Here is an 18833-nt window from a genome sequence, read left to right as displayed (position 1 = left end):
GGTCATTAAAGTAATATCTGTTTATCACAGAAATTTAAAAAAATTGAGAAGAGCAAAAGATAAAAAAAATCAGTCATAACCCCATAAGTAGATGAAACTTTCTGCTAATATTGTGGTATATATTCTTCATTTTAATGCATATGCAATATATACATATATTTATACTTGAAACCTGTACACATTTTAAGTACAACTGAGATCATATCATATGAAGATTTGTTTACCACAATAAGTGGTAAACATTTCCCCATGGCTTTAAATATCTCAGGATATAAACAAATAATTGCATATTATTTCAGTGATTTAACCTTTTGTTTGACCAGTCTGCTTTTGTATATTCCGCTGATATTTAGTTTTTAAAATATTATAAATAATACTGGGATAATATAACTACACAGAAGTCTCTACACACATTTGAATATCCTATAGGATAAAAACTTTAACCTAAAATTTTTGAGATAAGAGATGGGCCCATTTTTCATGTCTTTGATACATGTTAGCAATTATTTTTAGGAAGGTTGTATCAAATTATCTTCTGAGGAGCAGGAATATCTGGTTATTGTTACTCTCTCACCTTATTCAAATGTCGTCTTGGTGGAGCATCCCTGGGGATTCTGCTTATGGTTTAATACATTCTGTCCCTCCAGCACTGCAAGGCATTTATCACCATCATGCATACTATTGAATTCATTCATTCATCTTGTTTATCAACAGGATGTCAGTTCCTATCAGAAGGTCAATTCCATTAGGCCCAGGATTTCTTTCTCTTTCTTTTTTCCTATGTTTTGTTGTTCACTGCACCTCCCATACCTAATACAGTGCATATAATAAGCACAATTCATTTTATAGAATAAATAAATTTTATCCCAGTTTCACACAATTGGTAACTGAGGTTTTGCAAGATGACTCAGCCTGCCTAATGGCATCAGCTTATAAGCTTGGGATTCAAACCCAAGTTTATTTGCTATGAAGCATGGGTTCTTAACCTCTACGCATAGAGATTCTTTGCAAAAAAAAAAAAGGTATTTTTATTTCTTTCATATTTATACTTGCTTCTAAAATTGTCATTGCTCATGTCAGACTGCTTTAAACATTAATTAGTGTTGCACTGTTTTTATAGTTTGTCATCTCCAGGTTGTTTGAAAAGTGAAATGAAGCCTAAACTTTCTCCAGTCCCCACCTGCCAGGATCATAATAAGGCAGGACAGGTACTGTGTTTTCAAACCAACAACAAAAAAATCCAATCAGAATCTTTCTCACTTCTGTTTCTCAATGAGAATTATGGGAATTGCTCTTTTTTTCAATGTATGGATTTAGCTCATGTACTCAGCACCCCAAATTGGACTTTAATAAATCTTTCTACTGGTCAAAATCTACTGGGGTTAACAGAAGTAGGGTTGGGATATCTCTTTCTAATTTTGCGTTGCTATAAATGCTTCTGATCAAATGAGAGTTCAGTATGTCCTCTTGGGTATTTTGGGGGCCCTCTCTACAAATCTCATTTTATTAATTGTCATTAATACATCCTTTTATGAAGTATGTTGCTTGAAATACTCAATCTTTGGAGAGCTTATGAAGGGATTGTGAAGGCAAAAAGCAAAAGGCAAGAATTAATATGTCTTCAAACCTGGTATTGTAGGAGATGTGTTATGTGTGTTTGCAACGAGCTCAGCGCAATTCCCCATTGTGCTACAGTGAGGAAAGGAAGAGGAGAGAGATAGAAGATGAGCGACTCATTCAGCAGTATCAAATCCTGAAGGATCAAGAGGCTCTCTTAAAACAGCAGGTAGTTCAGCACCTTGATTAAAGAGTGCTTAACATGGGACAGTAGAACGTGATTATAAAGTGCCATTTAAAATGCTCCATTAGGTGCTTGGATGGCTCAGTTGGTTGGGTGTCTGACTCTTGATTTCTGCTCAGGGCTTGATCTCAGGATTGTGAGTTCAAGCCCCATATTGGGCTCCAAGCTGAGCATAGGGCCTACTTAAAAAAAAAAAAAATCCCCCCAAACCAACTTAAATATGTCTGTTCTATAACATATTTGATCATTTACTTACCGCAGGATTAAAATGTAGGTTGTATCCAGTTTTCACTAATAATGAGCAACACTGGGATGAACACCCAAGCAGCTGAATGTTTGCACCTGTTGATGATTTCTCCCTCTCCCCCACCCCCAAGGATTGAATCTTAAAGGTAGAATTCCTGGATTGATATGGTTTAAATTGTGATTTCTAATAAGACATAATCAAAGCTTTTCCCTTCAAAATCATGGCCTACCTAAGCAAGGAAAGAGAGAATGGCATGTTCACATTTGCACTCTCCAGATTTCTGAGGTCTCCAATAATTGACCCTACTGCTCCTTCTTGCATTTGTGGTATCAGGTAACTACTTATGAAATCTTCCATTCCCTCTTATGATTCCCATAGAGGTGATGCCTAAAGCTCCAAAACAGGAAATTAAAAAAAACCTTCCCCAACCTACTTTTATAGATCTAAGAAGACATCAGAAAGTGCCATTGCCTCCAAAAGGCAAGTTCTATCTTGGTTAGATAATTATAATGTAATAGAATTAAAATTTTAAAGGCTCCATGTCAATATGTGATTTTTTTCTCAAAGATGAGAAGTCTGGCTAATAGAGAACAAAATCAGAAAAATGCTGCCTACAACCTTGGAGTTGCTGAAGCTATAAGAATCCACAAGAATGAGAAACCTGAATTTTATGTGAGTGTTTCCAAAATTTCTGTTGCCAAGACCTGCGCCATCCCCATCCAGGAGTGTTTGGATCTATTCTCTGTGCTGCAGGCTGTACCATAGTGTAGGTGGTCGAGGTGAAAAGTGGGTTGTACAAGTTTGTAGCCTTGTTCTGGGTCAGGAGTTGTCCAGCGTCTGTGTCCAGACTCTTCACATCTGTAGTACAGTCTCTGTTCGATACTATGGTACTTGTTAATGATAGTAATTCTCAGCTAAGCCCTGGGATGGGTGGTGGGGGGCAGTGTACTATAGTAATGCCCTAGGAGCCGTGGATCTGGAGAGCCAGTATGACCTGGGAGCTTGCTGGAAATGCAGAGTTGAGGAGCCCCTTCCCTCCAGAGTGGGACTCTACATCTGAATAAGATCCTCCTGCGATTTGTAGGTGCAAGTTAAGTTTGAACAACCCAGCTCTTCTGTGGAGGTGAGCCACCTGCCTCACCACTGATTTCATGTTATCAATAACTATGCACCTACCTTTATTTTGCTGAATCTTTCTCCCTTCACACCACTGTCTAGGTGGTCTGACACACGGGACATAACTCTAATAAAATACCTTTTCTTTATTCATCACCAAACATTTATTGGACTCCATGCTCATGGCTAGGAATACAAAGAGGAATAAGACAAGGTCCCTCCTGGAAGAGGTTTCAGGTTACTGGAGGAGACAGGTTTGAAGTGCTAAGAGTGTGGTATCATAAATGCTGTGATGTATCTTTGAACAGGGCAGCATGTGAGCAAAGAGTCACTTGACCCAGACCAGAGATGTGCGGGACTTCCTTGTATAAAGGAGTTGGGTAAAGCAGGGGATGGTGGGAGAACCTTCCAGGGAGGGATAGCAGGGAGGGAGGAAGAAGACATGATACTTTTGAGATTCAAGCCTGATTCTTTTCTCTTCTTACATATAAGTTCCAGATTGCGATTATTGCTGCCTACTTTGTTAGTAGGCATCCTACTGCCTACTTTGCCTACAAAGATACATCCTCTTTGATGTATCTGCAGACATCTTAAAAAGACCAAAACAGAATTTATTTATTTATGTTTAAAACATTTAAAAATTTAGATTCAATTAATTAACATATAATGTATTATTGGTTTCAGAGGTACAGGCTTGTAATTCATCAGACTTACATAATGCCAAGTGTCATTCCATCACATGCCCTCCTTAATGTCCATCACCCAGTTACCCCATCCCTCCACGCTCCTCCCCAAATCAGAACTTTTGATCCCTCTCCTCACTTGTCCTTCTCTTTGCCTCCCCATTTCAGTGAGGGGCATCACCTGGAAGACAGTTGCACAAAGCCCAAACCAAGAAGTGATCCCAGATTGCTCCTCCCCTGTCTCCCCCATCCAGCCATCCTCAAGCACAGTTGCCTTTACTGCCCAGATGCATCCCATGTCTTCACATCCCTTCATCTCCAGGGTTACCAGAGCATCCTAGTACAAGCCACATTATAAGGCTCAGCTTCTGAAACACTTCCCTGGTTAGGTTTGCTGCTGGCCTTCTTCCCCTTTACAATCTATTCTCCACACTGCAGTCAAGTGATCTTTTAAAACTTAACCCAAATGTAACATTCTCCCGTTTAAAACCTCTAATGGTCTCCCGGTGAGTTAAAACAAAATCTAAACTCTTTACCTTGACCTATCAGATCCCTATGGCCCTGCCTTCCTCTTTGAGCTCTCCTACTTCTTTCCTCTTGCTCACTGTGCTTCAGCCATGCAGACCTTCCTTCTGCTCATTAAACGTGCCTAACTCATTTTCATCTAGGGCCTTTGCACTTGCTGTTCTTTCGGTATGGGACACAGGTCACCTGATATTTGCAGTGGAGGTGTTCAGCCAACTTTACTGAAAGGGGCACCTGGGTGGCTCAGTGGGTTGGGCCGCTGCCTTCGGCTTGGGTCGTGATCTCAGGGTCCTGGGATCGAGTCCCGCATCGGGCTCTCTGCTCAGCGGGGAGCCTGCTTCCTCCTCTCTCTCTCTGCCTGCCTCTCTGCCTACTTGTGATCTCTCTCTGTCAAATAAATAAATAAAATCTTTAAAAAAAAAAAAAAAGGACTTCTCTAATAACCAACTGCTTTAGCCCTGTTTCCACCCACTTGCTATGATACGGGCTTCCTAGCACTTAATCCCTACCTTAAACGATGATATATTGTTCACTTGTTCCCTATCTCCTGTAACGGAAGGCAGGCTCCATGCGCCAGGCTCTCTGTGGATCTCCGTCAGTGTCTACAATGGCCAGGCCCAGAGCAGGTATTCAGTTCTCCCTCTGCCACATCTGCTCAGTTCTTGCTCATGCTTTTGCTCTCACTCAGAACTCCTTCTTTCCACCTGTGTGTTGTGTGAGCTCAGGACCTCCTCCATGATATCCTGTTTCATTTCTCTCTCAGGTATAGGGTTTCGTCAGTTCTGCTAAGGTTCGACCTTGAGCACACTCCCATTGTTCTGTGGGTTGCCTCAATACTGGCTGGTCAGTGTGTCGAGGACTGGGCAAATACTGAAAATTAATAATTGACTTTAGTCTTCTGAATTACTACCTTTATTCTTTGTTGATTTTTGGTAATTTAGAGTAAATGCATTGCTTCTCCTTCATTCCAGAAATCTTTCCTCTTTGATAAACGGCCACTCAGTCCTGAGATTAATGCTCTAAAACAAGAAGAATATTCCCAAAGTCTCCTGAAACAAATGGATAACAGACGAGAAAAAGAAATAAAGCAAAGACAAAACAGAGAGTTAATGGAGCGCCTAGAACAAGTACAACTCACAGAGGAGTGAGTCTAACCGACAGGCCCTGAAAAATGGGTTCAGAATTTTCCTGTGAAGCTTATTTCCATATGGGATTGAATTAGCCTCGGTAGTTTCATTAGCCTAACTCTAACCGACTGTGCAAACCAACCCAGCTAGCAGCCAGCGTGACATTTCTTTAGAAAAAACGAAAAGGCTGTCACTATTATAATGACCATTAGAGTAAGGATTAGCAATCTGTAATTCGTGATAGAGGATCCTTTTGTGTTGTGTGTTGTGATCGCTAATACTGGCAGGTGGAGGAAGGGACTTGTCTTGAAAAAGCAGCACACCCAGCTACTCCCCACTGATCTTAAGGCAAGCTGGCATTTTGCTGTAAGTAGAGGTGTCTCTACTTTGGGTACTTTGGGTGTACGTAGGGGTAGGATGAAGTAGTAAAGGTAGGCATGTGTTGGGGACGTAAGCGGGGTAAAACCAGGCATATGTAAGAAATGCTTCCCCTCTGCTTGCCCACAGCTCCTTGGTTGACATCCTCTCTTTTTCAGCCCGAACTTGGGGGAATATTAGTCCCAATTACAAATTTTCAGGAATGAGAATCTGATTCATCTTGCTTAGGTCACCTGAGGCCTGGGATAGGGTCAGAGTTGCCTGAGGGGGTCCTGTTTCTATAACTGAGGTCCGGAGAGCAATTAAAGAGGTTACTGTAGTGGGAAAGAGACTCTTAAAGAGTACACTGGTTTTTATGACCAAAGATTTACTTTTCTATAAAATGTATATGATGTTCCATTATACTCACTTTATGGATCATGTGGGTTCTCTGTGGGTTGCCTGTAACAGAATCATAATTTATAACAGGAAAGATCACTTTTCTTAAAAAGGAATCATATGGTGAATCATTTTATAGAGTGAATAGACACTTCCTGCTTTCCTATCTAGGTTTTTGTTTTAAAGCATGGTGGGTGGAGGGCTACCTGTCTCAGGGGTAGTGAGTTTGGACAGAATGGTCAATCCCCTGCTTACATCTGTCCTATCTGTCCTGTATTCAACACACTGTCCACTAGCCTTTGGATCTGTTACTCCTTTCTTCATTAAAATGAAAGCTCTAGGCAGAAATACCACTTTTTATGTACCAGTTTCTCACTCCTATTGATACTTAGGAAACGGGTTTTAGTGCTGCTAGTCCCTATTACCAGAGACAGTAACACACTGTGCACCTCACTTCTCTTATTCCTAACTGCCAGACTTGCTGCACAAAGAGCCCAGTATATAAAAGATAAGATGGAGGAAACACAGTGTTACAAGAGAGCTTTGGATGCGCAGGTAAGGGGACAACTGTTATCTTAAAAATTATGCTGTGCTTCAGTAGCATTCTAAAAATCTGTATAAGAGCTCTCATGTGGGACGCCTGGGTGGCGCAGTTGGTTGGACGACTGCCTCCGGCTCAGGGCGTGATCCTGGAGTCCCGGGATCGAGTCCCGGGATCGAGTCCCACATCAGGCTCCCAGCTCCATGGGGAGTCTGCTTCGCTCTCTGACCTTCTCCTCGCTCATTCTCTCTCTCACTGTCTCTCTTTCTCAAATAAATAAAAAATAAAAAAAAATCTTTAAAAAAAAAAAAAGAGCTCTCATGTGATGAGTAGCCTTATTTGTTACCCATTTTGTGGTTTTGGGGGCCCTCGTTCCTTCCTCTAAGGGGGGGGGGTTGGTATTTTACTGTGCTGCGGTGTTGTGCGTACGGTTTATTTCCTGGTAGAATTCTGGTCTGCACGATGTGTGTCCCTGTTTCAGATAAAGAACAAACCCCTGCAACTGCCCATGTTTGAGCCAGACTCTAGTGAGCCCATCTTTGGTAAGGACGAGGGTGAGCTGATGGTGGAAAAGCAAAAGCAAGAACAGAATTACATGAAGCACCAGCTGGAGGCCGCTGCCAGCCACAGAAGGAGAGCCATCCTGCAGCAGCTGGTGGAACAGAAGCGGGATTTGCAGATGCTTCGGAGGACACAGAGAGAGTGAGAGAGCCCAGATCTTCCTCCTTCCTCCCCTCCTCTCCTGCTTCCCTTTCCATCTTCCTGTTCTTTCTCTCTCTCTCTCTCCCTCCTACAACAGCAAGAAGCAAAAATATTAGTGAACACACTGAGGAGTGACTGTGTGCAAAATATTGTTCTGAGCTTATCAAATCCTTCACCTTGGTTTGTCCTTACAATTCACCCTATGAAGAAAAGTTATTGATTAGAAAACCCAACCAACCAGACCCGATCCTCCTCCTCCCTCCAGTTACCGCTCCATGTTTTTCCCTTCCCTTTGCAGTACAGCTTCTTAAAAGAGTTGTCCAGGTCCGCACGATCCATTGGAAATACAATGTGAGCGACAAACGTGCTGCTGTGCTCAACTAGACACCAACCTGAAACTGGGGCTCTTTCTCAGCCTTCAATAAAGCCCCTTCCTTCAAAGAACTGTTGATGTAGTGAGCTGTACTTATGGCGGGCGAGGTGTGGTGAAGGTGGCAGGGTGGGCAAGGCAGGACTTGATGCCCTATCAGTGAAAATATATGAAAATTCAACCATCAGACACCCAGTTTCTTTTTTTCTTTCCTTTTGATTTGATGAATCTATACATTCTACTCTGCTCACCAGAAGCGTAGCGACCATCAGTCCTGGTAAATTGCTCTTAACGATGTCATTGACCCTATTCCTTATGCTGTGCCTTTTATTGCCTTATTCATTCCATAACTAGAAGCCTATATGTCCCACTCCCCTTAACCCATTTTGCCTGACCCTCCATGCCCCTCCCTTTTGGCAGGCTTCCAGTTTGTTCTCTGTTGAGTCTACTTTTTGTTTGTCTATTCATATTTTTTACAGTCATATGGTATTTGTCTTTCTCAGTCTGACTTGTTATTTCACTTAGCATGAAACCCTTTAGGTCCATCCATGTTGTCTCAAATGGCATGAATTCATCCTTTTTAATAGCAGTGTAATATTCCATGGTGTGCATATGTGTGTGTGTGTGTGTGTGTGTGTGTGTGTGTATGTATGGATGGATAGATAGATAGATAGATACCACATTTTTCCTACCCATTTGTCTATTGATGGATACTTAGGTTGCTTCCATATCTTGGCTACTGTAAACAATGTTGCAGTAAATGTACGGGTATAGGTATCTTTTTGCGTGAGTGTTTTCATTTTCTTTGGGTAAATACCCAAAGGTAGAATTACTAGATCATATGGTAGTTCTATTTTTAATTTTTTGTGGAACCTCCATACTGTTTTCACAGTGCCTGCACAAATTTATATTCCTACCAATACTCCATGAGGGTTCCTTCTTATCCACATCCTTGCCAACACTTGTTTCTTGTCATTTTGATTTTAGTTATTCTGATTGGTGTAAAGTGATATCACATTGTAGTTTTGATTTGCATTTCTCTGATGATGAGTGGTGTTAAACTCTGCCATTTCCAAGCTGTATGACCTGGGCCAAAATACATGTGGGGTCTTTGAGCCCTCTTTTCCTCACATGAAAATAAGGATAACATACCTGTTGAACCTGCCCTACCTATCCCTACTGTGAGAAAAACATGAGAGTATGTATTTGAGAACATTTTTGGAAACTGCAGAGGTCTGAACAAATATGAACTGTGGTGTTGGTTATCTCTTTTGTTGAAGCTCTGGTCATAGACCACCCCCCCTTTTCTGTATGGGTCAGATCCTTGTCTTCCATTTCTATATCCTTCACGTGGTATCCCAGATTCTCTCACTTATCTCTCTCTCTCTCTTTTTAAGATTTTATTTATTTATTTGACAGAGAGAGCCAGAGAGCATAAGTGAGGGGCTGGGGGTGGGGGGATGGCAGAGAGAGAAGGAGAAGAAGGCAGAGCCCAATGCGGGGCTCGATCCCAGGACTCTGGGATCATGACTTGAGCTGAAGGCAGACACTGAACCAGCTAAGCCACCCAGGGGCTCCCTCACTCAACTCTTTTCCAACTTCCCTGTCTCTAGTTCATCTCAAGATGTCATCTTAAAGCCTCCTGTGGCAAGTAAAGGGTCACTTTCAGAAGGGATAATTTAGTCAGTGTGATCTAAACAGGCCTGCTAAAGAATTCTTTTTTTTTTTCTTAAAGATTTTATTTATTCATTTGACAGATCCCAAGTAGGCAGAGAGGCAGGCAGAGAGAGAGGGAAGCGGCTCCCCACCAATCAGCCCTATCTGGGGCTCGATCCCAGGACCCTGAGATCATGACCTGAGACAAAGGCACAGGCTTAACCCACTGAGCTACCCAGGTGCCCCTACAGTATTCTTTTTCTTTTAACTTTTCTGCTTTTGTTTATAAAAAATAGATCAATTCATGTTCATTAAAATAAGTCAACTGGTAGAATAAAACAAGGTTAATAGTCTCCCCCAGCCTTCTATATTTTTTCCTACTCTTTACAAATATCTTCACACAATACCCACATATATATTTTCCTTCTACTTTTGTAAATGAAAATTTCCTTTTACTTTTGTAAATGAAAAGACCTATGAGATTGTATACATTACTCTGCAGCCCAACTTTTCTTTAACCTAATAATGCATCATTAATTTATAGTTAGGTCAGTACACAGAAGCAAAATTAATTCATTCTTTATTGGCAGCACAACATCTATAACATGGATTACTATAATTTAATCATAATAAAATTTAATTAATTTAATTATTGTAATTTAACTATTACACTATTGATGAAAATTCACTCGGCTTCTAGCTGGTTTGCTATTACAACAACTTTTGCATTAAACATTTTAAATATATATCTTTATATTGGTTCTTTTGTTTCTGTTGGATAAAATCCTAAAAGTGGAGCTGCTGGATCAACCGTATGGCACATTTTAAATATTACCAGATACCAGCAGTTTGCTTTTTAAAAAGGTAAGGCGAGTTCCCTCCACCAGTCTTGTGAGAATCCTCGTGGTCTCCCCTGTGGCCCAGTTCATTTTCTCACTTGCTTGGCATCTAAATTAAACTGACTTTTAAAATTCTCCCTTTACAAAGAATACAATAATAGCCGAAAAGCATATGCAAAGATGCTCAACTTCCCTAATCACTAAGGGAAAGAACATCAAAACCACGGTGAGGTAGCTGCTCCTTAACAAATGATCTCTGCACTCTGAAACGTGCACAGGTGAGCCTTCTTCGGCTGCCAGATGCCCTCCTTTGTCCTGTTTGGAATAGACACCATTTAGCATTTAATTAGATTTTTGCCTCTATAAGGCAGGAAGTAGTTCATGTTTCCTTGACTCTTTGCTTATCTGAACCGGAGAGACAGGGATTCTCCACTCCAGTGAATAAAGGCACCCAAGTAGGATGGCAAGATTGCAAATGTAGCTGTGGTTGTATCACGCAATTTAATAACTTGATTCTGATCACATATCTCTCCTGGAGAGCCAAGTCTATGGCAGCTGAATGAAGTAAGCAGTTAGCAAACTGTTCACTCTCCCTTTGCAACTCATTCATGCAGATGTAGGAAAACATCTTTTACTGTTTAAGATGTATATATCCCTGTAACATAGACGGATGAGATGGCTATCTTTTCTTCCCCCTAGGGCTTTATGAAAAGAAAACATACATTTGCGAACAGTGTCATAAGGTTTCACAAGTGCAAAGATGAAATGTGCTCTCATTTATCTTGTATTATAATACTGTGCTTTGATTCTTTGTGAAATGTCCAAATCAAGAATAATTATAGATTTCTCTTTTTTTTTAAAGATTTTATTTATTAGAGAGAGAGAGTACAAGCAGGGGGAGCAACAGGCAGAGAGAGAAGCAGGCTCCCCACTGAGCAAAGCAGCCCAATGCAGGACTCAATACCAGGACCCCTGGGATCGTGACCTGAGCTAAAGGCAGATGCTTAACCGACTGAGCCACCAAGGTGTCCCTAATTATAGATTTTTCTTATACCACACGCACCGTGAAACATTTAACAAGTACTTCTTTTAGACTATTCAAAAGTTTAGAAAGGAAGAAAACTGTCTGTTTACTGGTAGACAAAACCATTAAGATGCTATTATGTTATAAAAGGGAAAGAGAAAGAAAACCAAAACCAAAACTAAACAAACGAAAGAAAACACAGAGAGAAAGATACTGTCTCCTACTTGTTAGGATGACTACTATCAAAAACCCAGAAAATAATAGGTGTTGGCGAGGATGTAGAGAAATGGAAACCCTGTGCGCTGTTGGTGGGAATGTAAAATTGTGCAGCCACTCGGGAAAACAGCATGGCAGTTCGGCAAAAAATTAAAAATAGAATTACCGTATGATTCACTAATTCCACTTCTATGTATATATCCAAAAGATTTGAAGCAGGATTTCTTTAAACTAAAGTTTTTATTTTATTTTTAAAATTTTCATTCCAATGTAGTTAACATTCAGAGTTATATTAGTTTCAGGTGTACCATGTAGTAATTCATAATTCAATGCCTCTCTGCATTACTCAGTGCTTATCAAGATAATCCCCTTTACAGGGCGCCTGGGTGGCTCAGTGGGTTAAGCCGCTGCCTTCGGCTCAGGTCATGATCTCAGGGTCCTGGGATCGAGTCCCGCATCGGGCTCTCTGCTCAGCAGGGAGCCTGCTTCCTCCTCCTCCTCTCTCTACCTGCCTCTCTGCCTACTTGTGATTTCTCTCTGTCAAATAAATAAATAAAATCTTTAAAAAAAAAAAAAAAGATAATCCCCTTTACCTACTTCACCCATCTCCCACCTTCCCCCCCCACCCCTCCTCACCATCTGTTTGTTCTTTATAGCTAAGAGTCTGTTCTTTGTTTTTGTTTTTGTTTTGGATATATATATATATATTTTTGGCTTGTCTATCTTTTTTTTGCTCCTTTGTTCATTTGTTTTCTTTCTTTCTTTCTTGTTTTTTAAGATTTATTTATTTATTTGACAGACAGAGATCACAAGTAGGGAGAGAGGCAGACAGAGAGAGATGGGGAAGCAGGCTGCCTGCTGAGCAGAGAGCCCGATGCGGGACTCGATCCCAGGACCCTGAGATCATGACCTGAGCCAAAGGCAGAGGCTTAACCTACTGAGCCACCCACACACCCATTTGTTTTGTTTTCTTAAATTCCACATATGAGTGAAATCATCTGGTATTTGTCTTTCTCTGACTGGCTTATTTTGCTTAGCATAATACTCTCTAGACCCATCCATGTTGTTGCAAATGGCATGATTTCATTCTTTTTTATGGCTGAATAATATCCATTGTGGGTGTGTGTATATATACACCTACATACACCACATCTTCTTTATCCATTCATCAATAGACACTTGGGGTGTTTTCATAAATGGCTATAGTAATAACATTGCAGTAAATACAGGGATGCATATATCCCTTTTTGCCCCCCTTTGGGTAAATACCCAATAATGTGATTACTTGGATTGTAAGGTAGTTCTATTTTTAATTTTTTGAGGAACCTTCATATTGTTTTCCACAGTGGCTGCACCAGTTTGCATTCCCACCAATAGTGCCCAAGGGTTCCTTTTTATCCACATCCCCGCCAGCATTTGTTGTTTCCTGTGTTTTTGATTTTAGCCATTCTGACCGGTGTGAGGTGATACCTCATTGTGGTTTTTGATTTGCATTTCCCTGATGATGAGTGATATTGAGCATCTTTTCATGTCTGTTAGCCATCTGTAGATCTTTTTTGGAGAAATGTCTGTTCATATTTTCTGCCCATTTTTTTTACTTGGATAATTTTTTTTTTTTTTTTTTTAGTGTTGAGTTGTTTAAGTTCTTTATATATATTTTATTTTGATATAGTCCCAATAGTTTAGTTTTGCTTTTGTTTCCCTTGCCTCAGGAGATATATCTAGAAATACGTCATAGCCAATGTCAGAGAATTACTGCCTATGCTCTCTTCTAAGATTTTATGGTTTCAGGTCTCACATTTAGGTCTTTAATCCATTTGCAGTTTATTTTTGTGTGTGGTATATGAAGGTGGTCCAGTTTCATTCTTCTGCATGTTGTTGTCCAGTTTTCCCAACACCATTTGAAGAGATTTTTTTCCCATTGGATATTCTTCCTTGCTGTGTTAAAGATTAATTGACCATATAGTTATGGATTTATTGCTGGGCTCTATTCTGTTTCACTGATCTGTGTGTCTATTCTTGTACTAGTTCCATACTGTTTTGATCACTACAGCTTTGTAATATAACTTAAAGTCTAAAATAGTGACGTCTCCAGCTTTGTTTTTATTTTTTAAGATTGCTTTAGCTATTCAGAATCTTTTGTGGTTTCCATACAAATTTTAGATTTATTTGTTCTGGTTCTGTGAAAAATGTTGTTGGTATTTTGATAGGGATTGCGGCAAATCTGTAGATGGATTTGGGTAGCATGGACATTTAAACAATATTTGTTCTTCCAATCCATAAGCATGGAATATCTTTCCATTTGTTTATGTTCAATTTCTTTCATCCTTTTCTTTCTTTTTAAGATATTTATTTATTTATTTGAGAGAGAGAGAGAGAGAGAGAGCATGAGCAGGAGGGGGGCAGAGACAAAGGCTCCCCACTAAGCAGGGTCCATCCCAGGACCCTGAAATCATGACCTGAGCTGAAGGCAGACATTTAACCAACTGAGCAACACAGGAGCCCCTGTATTCAATTTCTTTAATCAATGTTTTATAGTTTTTGGAGTGCAGATCTTCCACCTCCTTCATTGTTTATTCTCAGGTATTTTATTCTTTTTGGTGCAATTGAAAATGGGATTGTTTTCTCTTTCCTTTTTTTAAGTAGGCTCCATGCCCAGTGTGGAGCCCAACATGGGGCTTGAACTCATGATACTGAGATCAAGACCTGAGCTGAGATCAAGAGTGGGACACTTAACTGACTGAGCCACCCAGGTGCCCCAGTGGGATTGTTTTCTTAATTTCTCTTTATGCTGCTTCATTATTATTGTATAGAAATGGAACAGATTTCTGTACATTGATTTTGTATCCTGTGACCTTACTGAATTAATTGATCAGTTCAGGTAGTTTGTTTCGTTTTTTGTTTTTGTTTTTGGTTTTTTTGGTGGAGTTAAAAGCAGGATCTTGAGATATTTGCACTCCCATGTTCTTAACAGTGTTCAGCAGCCAAGAAATGGAAGCAATATAAATACCTAGTCACAGAGGGATGAATAAACAAGACATGTTATATATATGCAATGGACTGTTACTCAGCTTTCAGAAGGAAGGAAATTATGACACATGCTAAACATGGATGAACGGTGATGACATCACGCTAAGTAAAATAAGCCAGTCATAATAAGACAAATGTATGATTCCATTTCTGTACGGTATTCAGAGTGGTCAGATTCATGGAAACAAAGTAGAATGGTGGCTGCCAGGGGCTAGGGGGAGGGAGGAATGGGGAGTTGTTTAATAAGTACAGAATTTCAGTTTTGCAATATGGAAAGAGTACTTTGGTTACTATTTTGAGCTATACTATAAGAGCTTTATTGGTTGCACAACCATGTAAATATACTATGTATCTGTACACTTAGAAATGTTTAAGATGGTCAATTTTATGTTATGTGGTTTTACTATTTTTTTTTTTTTTTTTAGATTTTACTTATTTTCTTGAGATCGAGAAAGTATGAGGGGGCGGGAGGGGAGGTGCAGAGGGACGAGTAGACTCCCTGCTGAGCAGGGAGCCTGACTCGGGGCTCCATTCCAGGACCCTGAGATCATGACCTGAGCCCAAGTCAGGCTTTTAATGGACTGAGCCACCTAAGAACCCCTGTGTGGATTTTTACTTTTAAAAAAATACAATGAAAAGGGAAAAAAATTTATATGGCAGGTACCATTTGGTCATTGAGCTCCCATTGTGTGATAGGCATTGGCACTTTGTGTCTATTTTCTCATTTAATCTTTGTAATGACCATACAGTAGCTGAACTGTTGAATCATGCTCATCAGAGGAAAATGTGGCTGCGCTCTTAGGACACACAAAGCGGCAGCTGAGTATTGACCGATTTTTATCAGAGGGTCCTGACACCTAGTGGCAGTTGCTGCCTACAACACAGAGCCCTGAGAGCGGGCTAACTCAACGGTCATTATTTGTGAAGTCCTTTCTAGACTTTAATGAAAACTGAAGGTAGGAGTTTCAGTTGGGCAAGAAATAGACACACATAAATAATTTGAGCCAGGTTTAAGATGATTCATAACAGCAGGGCTGAGCATCTGGAGACCAGTAATAGAGACATTTAGCACTGGGAATTCTGGGGCATGGTACTTGGAGAGAGACTCTGCAATTACTTCTCTGATATTGTGACCTTCACCAGTCTCTCTCTCTCTCTCTTTTTACCTTCTTCACAATGTTATTATTATTTTTTTGATTTTATTTTCCTTTACCTGGTCACTTCTGTTTCTGTTCCCCTCTCTAGCCATTCATTCATTTGAATTCCTCTCTATTCTGCCTTGTAACATGCCTGTGGCAACTCGTGGGCTGATTACTGACAGCTGAGAGACTGGAATAAAAGGAAAGAAACCTAAAGTATAGGAAATCCATTTGAGATGATTCTTCAGTTTAGTTAAATTAGCCTCAAAGGAAATGAATGGCTTTAAAAGGTTGCATTTGTTAACTTGAAAAAGGTTTCAATTCTGCTAATTTAAACTAGGATTGAAGATGAAAGGTCCTAGACCCATAAACTATTTGAGAGCTATAATGTTTTTAGTATTTTTCCTCGTTCTGTGTTCATGCCTTTCAGTGTATTTCAAAGAGTAGTGAACAAAACCAGAATGTTTCTGTTTAATCTACCATAAAGGGACTGGGGCTCCCAAGGTTGGTGCCTGCCCTTCCCTATATTGTGAATAGAAGCAGACCATGCTGTTCTCTCCAGGCGCCTGGCAGACAGACATGCTGAGCTGGAGCGGGTGAACAGAGTCAACCAGAGCTTGCAGGAGGACTGGGAAAGCAGTGCTGCAATGAAGAGGCAGCGGGACCTGGAGGAGAAGGCTTTCGAGAGGTGATTCCTGATTGGAACCTCAAGGGCCCTGTTTGCGGAGAAAACCCCTCTGCTCCTCGTTGACTTTCCTGAGACGCTGGGATGTCAGACAGGTTTCCAGGGCCAACTTCAGTTCATTAGTTGTGTCTGCCTAGCACACCTGGTGGAGAAGAGAATCCTGGTTTCGGTGGGAGCTGCTGCTCTGGTGTATTAGAAATGCCTGTTATGGAGATGGGCTTGGAGAATGCGTGATGTATGTTACACGCTTCCCATCTCACCCCGATCTTAGCCTCCATGGAGGGTGATTTTATTGTCATTTTGCGGACGGTAAGGAGGCATGGGGGAGGAGAGCAGGAATTCTCCTTGGAAATAACTAGTTAGAAATAGGGAGACAGACTCCCTCTGAACACATCAAAGGCTGACAGTCATTTAAGAGCAGAGTCGGGGTTGTTCGTAAGACTGGCAACTGGGAAACTGAGGTGCCCATGATGGAACCAACCAAGAACATCTTCTTGCCACGTTTCAGACTCGTGCCGCCTCTCCCCAGTTATCCACGAACCATCTAGAGTTAGGGAGTTTCGTCATGGCTTTGAGAATTAACACTAACTTTGAAAAGGCAGCTGATCTTTTTGTCTTTTTTTTCATTTGTAAAATGAGGAAAACAAACACCAGCCTGACTTAAGCTAACAGAGGAGTTTTTGTGATCAAATAAAGGGAGGTTTGGAAGCAGGAGATGCCCAGCTGGCTTGAGCTGCAGGGAGCAGTGTGGGGGGCAGGAGGGACTGCAGGGGGGCGATCCCAGGTGGGTGGTAAGCCCCTGGAGGGTGGGGAGTGGGTGTGACTTCTCTTCTGCCTCTCTTCTACCCCAGTGCCCCCCATCACCACCTTCCCCACCCTGGCACAGACTCAGGGGGCGCCTAATGATGGCTGCTCGTCCTCCCTTCTCCTCAGGGCATCCGACAAGCTCTTCCTCTTGGACCAGTGTGAGAAGTACCGGCGCTGCAAACAGTGCCAGAGGCGCACCTCCAACGTGGGTGAGAGCAACCTGTGGCCCCTCAACAAGCACCTGCATGGCTCCCGGTTGTTCATATAATATCTGAAGTTTGGATCCGTGCTTTCCTGGGGACAATTTTTCTTTTTTCAGTATTTAGGTATGATGGTGAAACTACCTATTTTTACCTTAGAGGGAAAAGTTATCGTGCTGTTTTGGTGCTTTCAGGAGAAGATTGCTTTTTCACCCCTTAATGAAGTCACATAGGCAGGGTCTCCCCCTGTCTTCCTCCTGCCCCTACAGAACCCTGCTGCCACTGGGGGCCAGAAATGGGGGACCCGGCCTCCTCCTGGCTCCCGAGGTGCTGCTGACCCAGCCCAGCTACTCATTGACGTTGTGTAAGAAACTTGGTCTTTTCTTTATCTGTAATGAATAGCGTCCTAATAAACATTTTCTACGGACCTGCCTGTGCCTCCTGGTGAATTTTGCCATCCCTTCCCAGAGAACTGTATATGTTAACATTCCAGAGGTAGATCATTCCAGAGGGAAATCAGGTTATTGCCACAAGTGGTCAGAGCAATGCTTTCTGAGTTTTCTAGTTGAAGACACACCCAGGATTTTGTTGGTACCTCGGGGGAATCTCATTGGTGCCCCCCTTTTTATTTTATTTTATTTTATTTGAGAGAGAGAGGGAGAGGGCATGAGTGGGGGTGAGGGGGTGGGGTAGGCTAGGGGGCAGAGGGAGAAACAGGCTCCCCGCTGAGCAGGGAGCCTGATGACCCCGTGAGGCTGGATCCTGACCTGAGCCAAAGCAGATACTTAACCGACTGAGTCCCCCAGGTGCCCCCAGCTTGGTGCCCTTCTGGCCAACCATTCTGGTATGGGTTTACTGTTGGGCTGAGTGTGTGCTGTGAGGGGAGTCTGGCTGGACCACCAGGCGCCACTGCTTTCTCTCGTTGCTTCACCGGCATTCATGCTTCAACTGTCTGCGCTGTGAAAGAGGAATGTGTTCCTGCTAAAGGACTGATTTTCAGTGAAGGTAGGGGGGTGTTCTAAACCCCAAACCTCACTCCTTTATCTTCATCCTTTCCCTTTGCTCCACCTGCCCTGTCTTTCCATCTAGGGTAAACCAATGAACAAGGCAGAGTGAAGTCTAGGTTTCTGAAATACAAAAGCTAGGAATGCGGTCCCTTAGACTACTTGCTTTCTGTCTGCCCCATCTTTCTTAGGAAATGGGGAAAAGCATATGTGGGTGAGACATCCAAAACATTCTCTTACAGATACAAAATAAGAATATTTGGAGCCCTGAATAGTTAAGGGGAAGGTATTTAGTCGAAGTGATATTAAGCAAATTTTTTTCCTAATGCTGTCTTTTTCTAGGGAAACCAATATGGTTCCTGGGG

General features: G+C 41.6%; 1 protein-coding gene across 2 annotated transcripts in view; it reads left to right on the top strand.

The window, feature by feature from the left end:
* The window catches only part of CCDC81 (coiled-coil domain containing 81), a 41310-nt gene extending 23514 nt beyond the window's left edge, over positions 1–17796 (top strand). For both annotated transcript variants that reach the window (XM_044260709.1, XM_044260708.1), the window contains 8 exons: positions 1121–1208; positions 1640–1786; positions 2616–2720; positions 5344–5516; positions 6732–6810; positions 7278–7498; positions 16335–16460; positions 17391–17796. In XM_044260709.1, coding sequence (XP_044116644.1) covers positions 1121–1208; positions 1640–1786; positions 2616–2720; positions 5344–5516; positions 6732–6810; positions 7278–7498; positions 16335–16460; positions 17391–17532 — 1081 coding nt within the window. In that variant the 3' untranslated portion in view covers positions 17533–17796. The remainder of the gene's footprint in view (positions 1–1120; positions 1209–1639; positions 1787–2615; positions 2721–5343; positions 5517–6731; positions 6811–7277; positions 7499–16334; positions 16461–17390) is intronic.
* The last annotated feature ends 1037 nt before the right edge of the window (positions 17797–18833 follow it).

This window comes from Neovison vison, chromosome 7 (genome assembly GCF_020171115.1).
Source record: "Neovison vison isolate M4711 chromosome 7, ASM_NN_V1, whole genome shotgun sequence".
Classification (NCBI taxonomy): domain Eukaryota; kingdom Metazoa; phylum Chordata; class Mammalia; order Carnivora; family Mustelidae; genus Neogale; species Neogale vison.
This window is presented reverse-complemented; position numbering and strand designations above follow the sequence as displayed.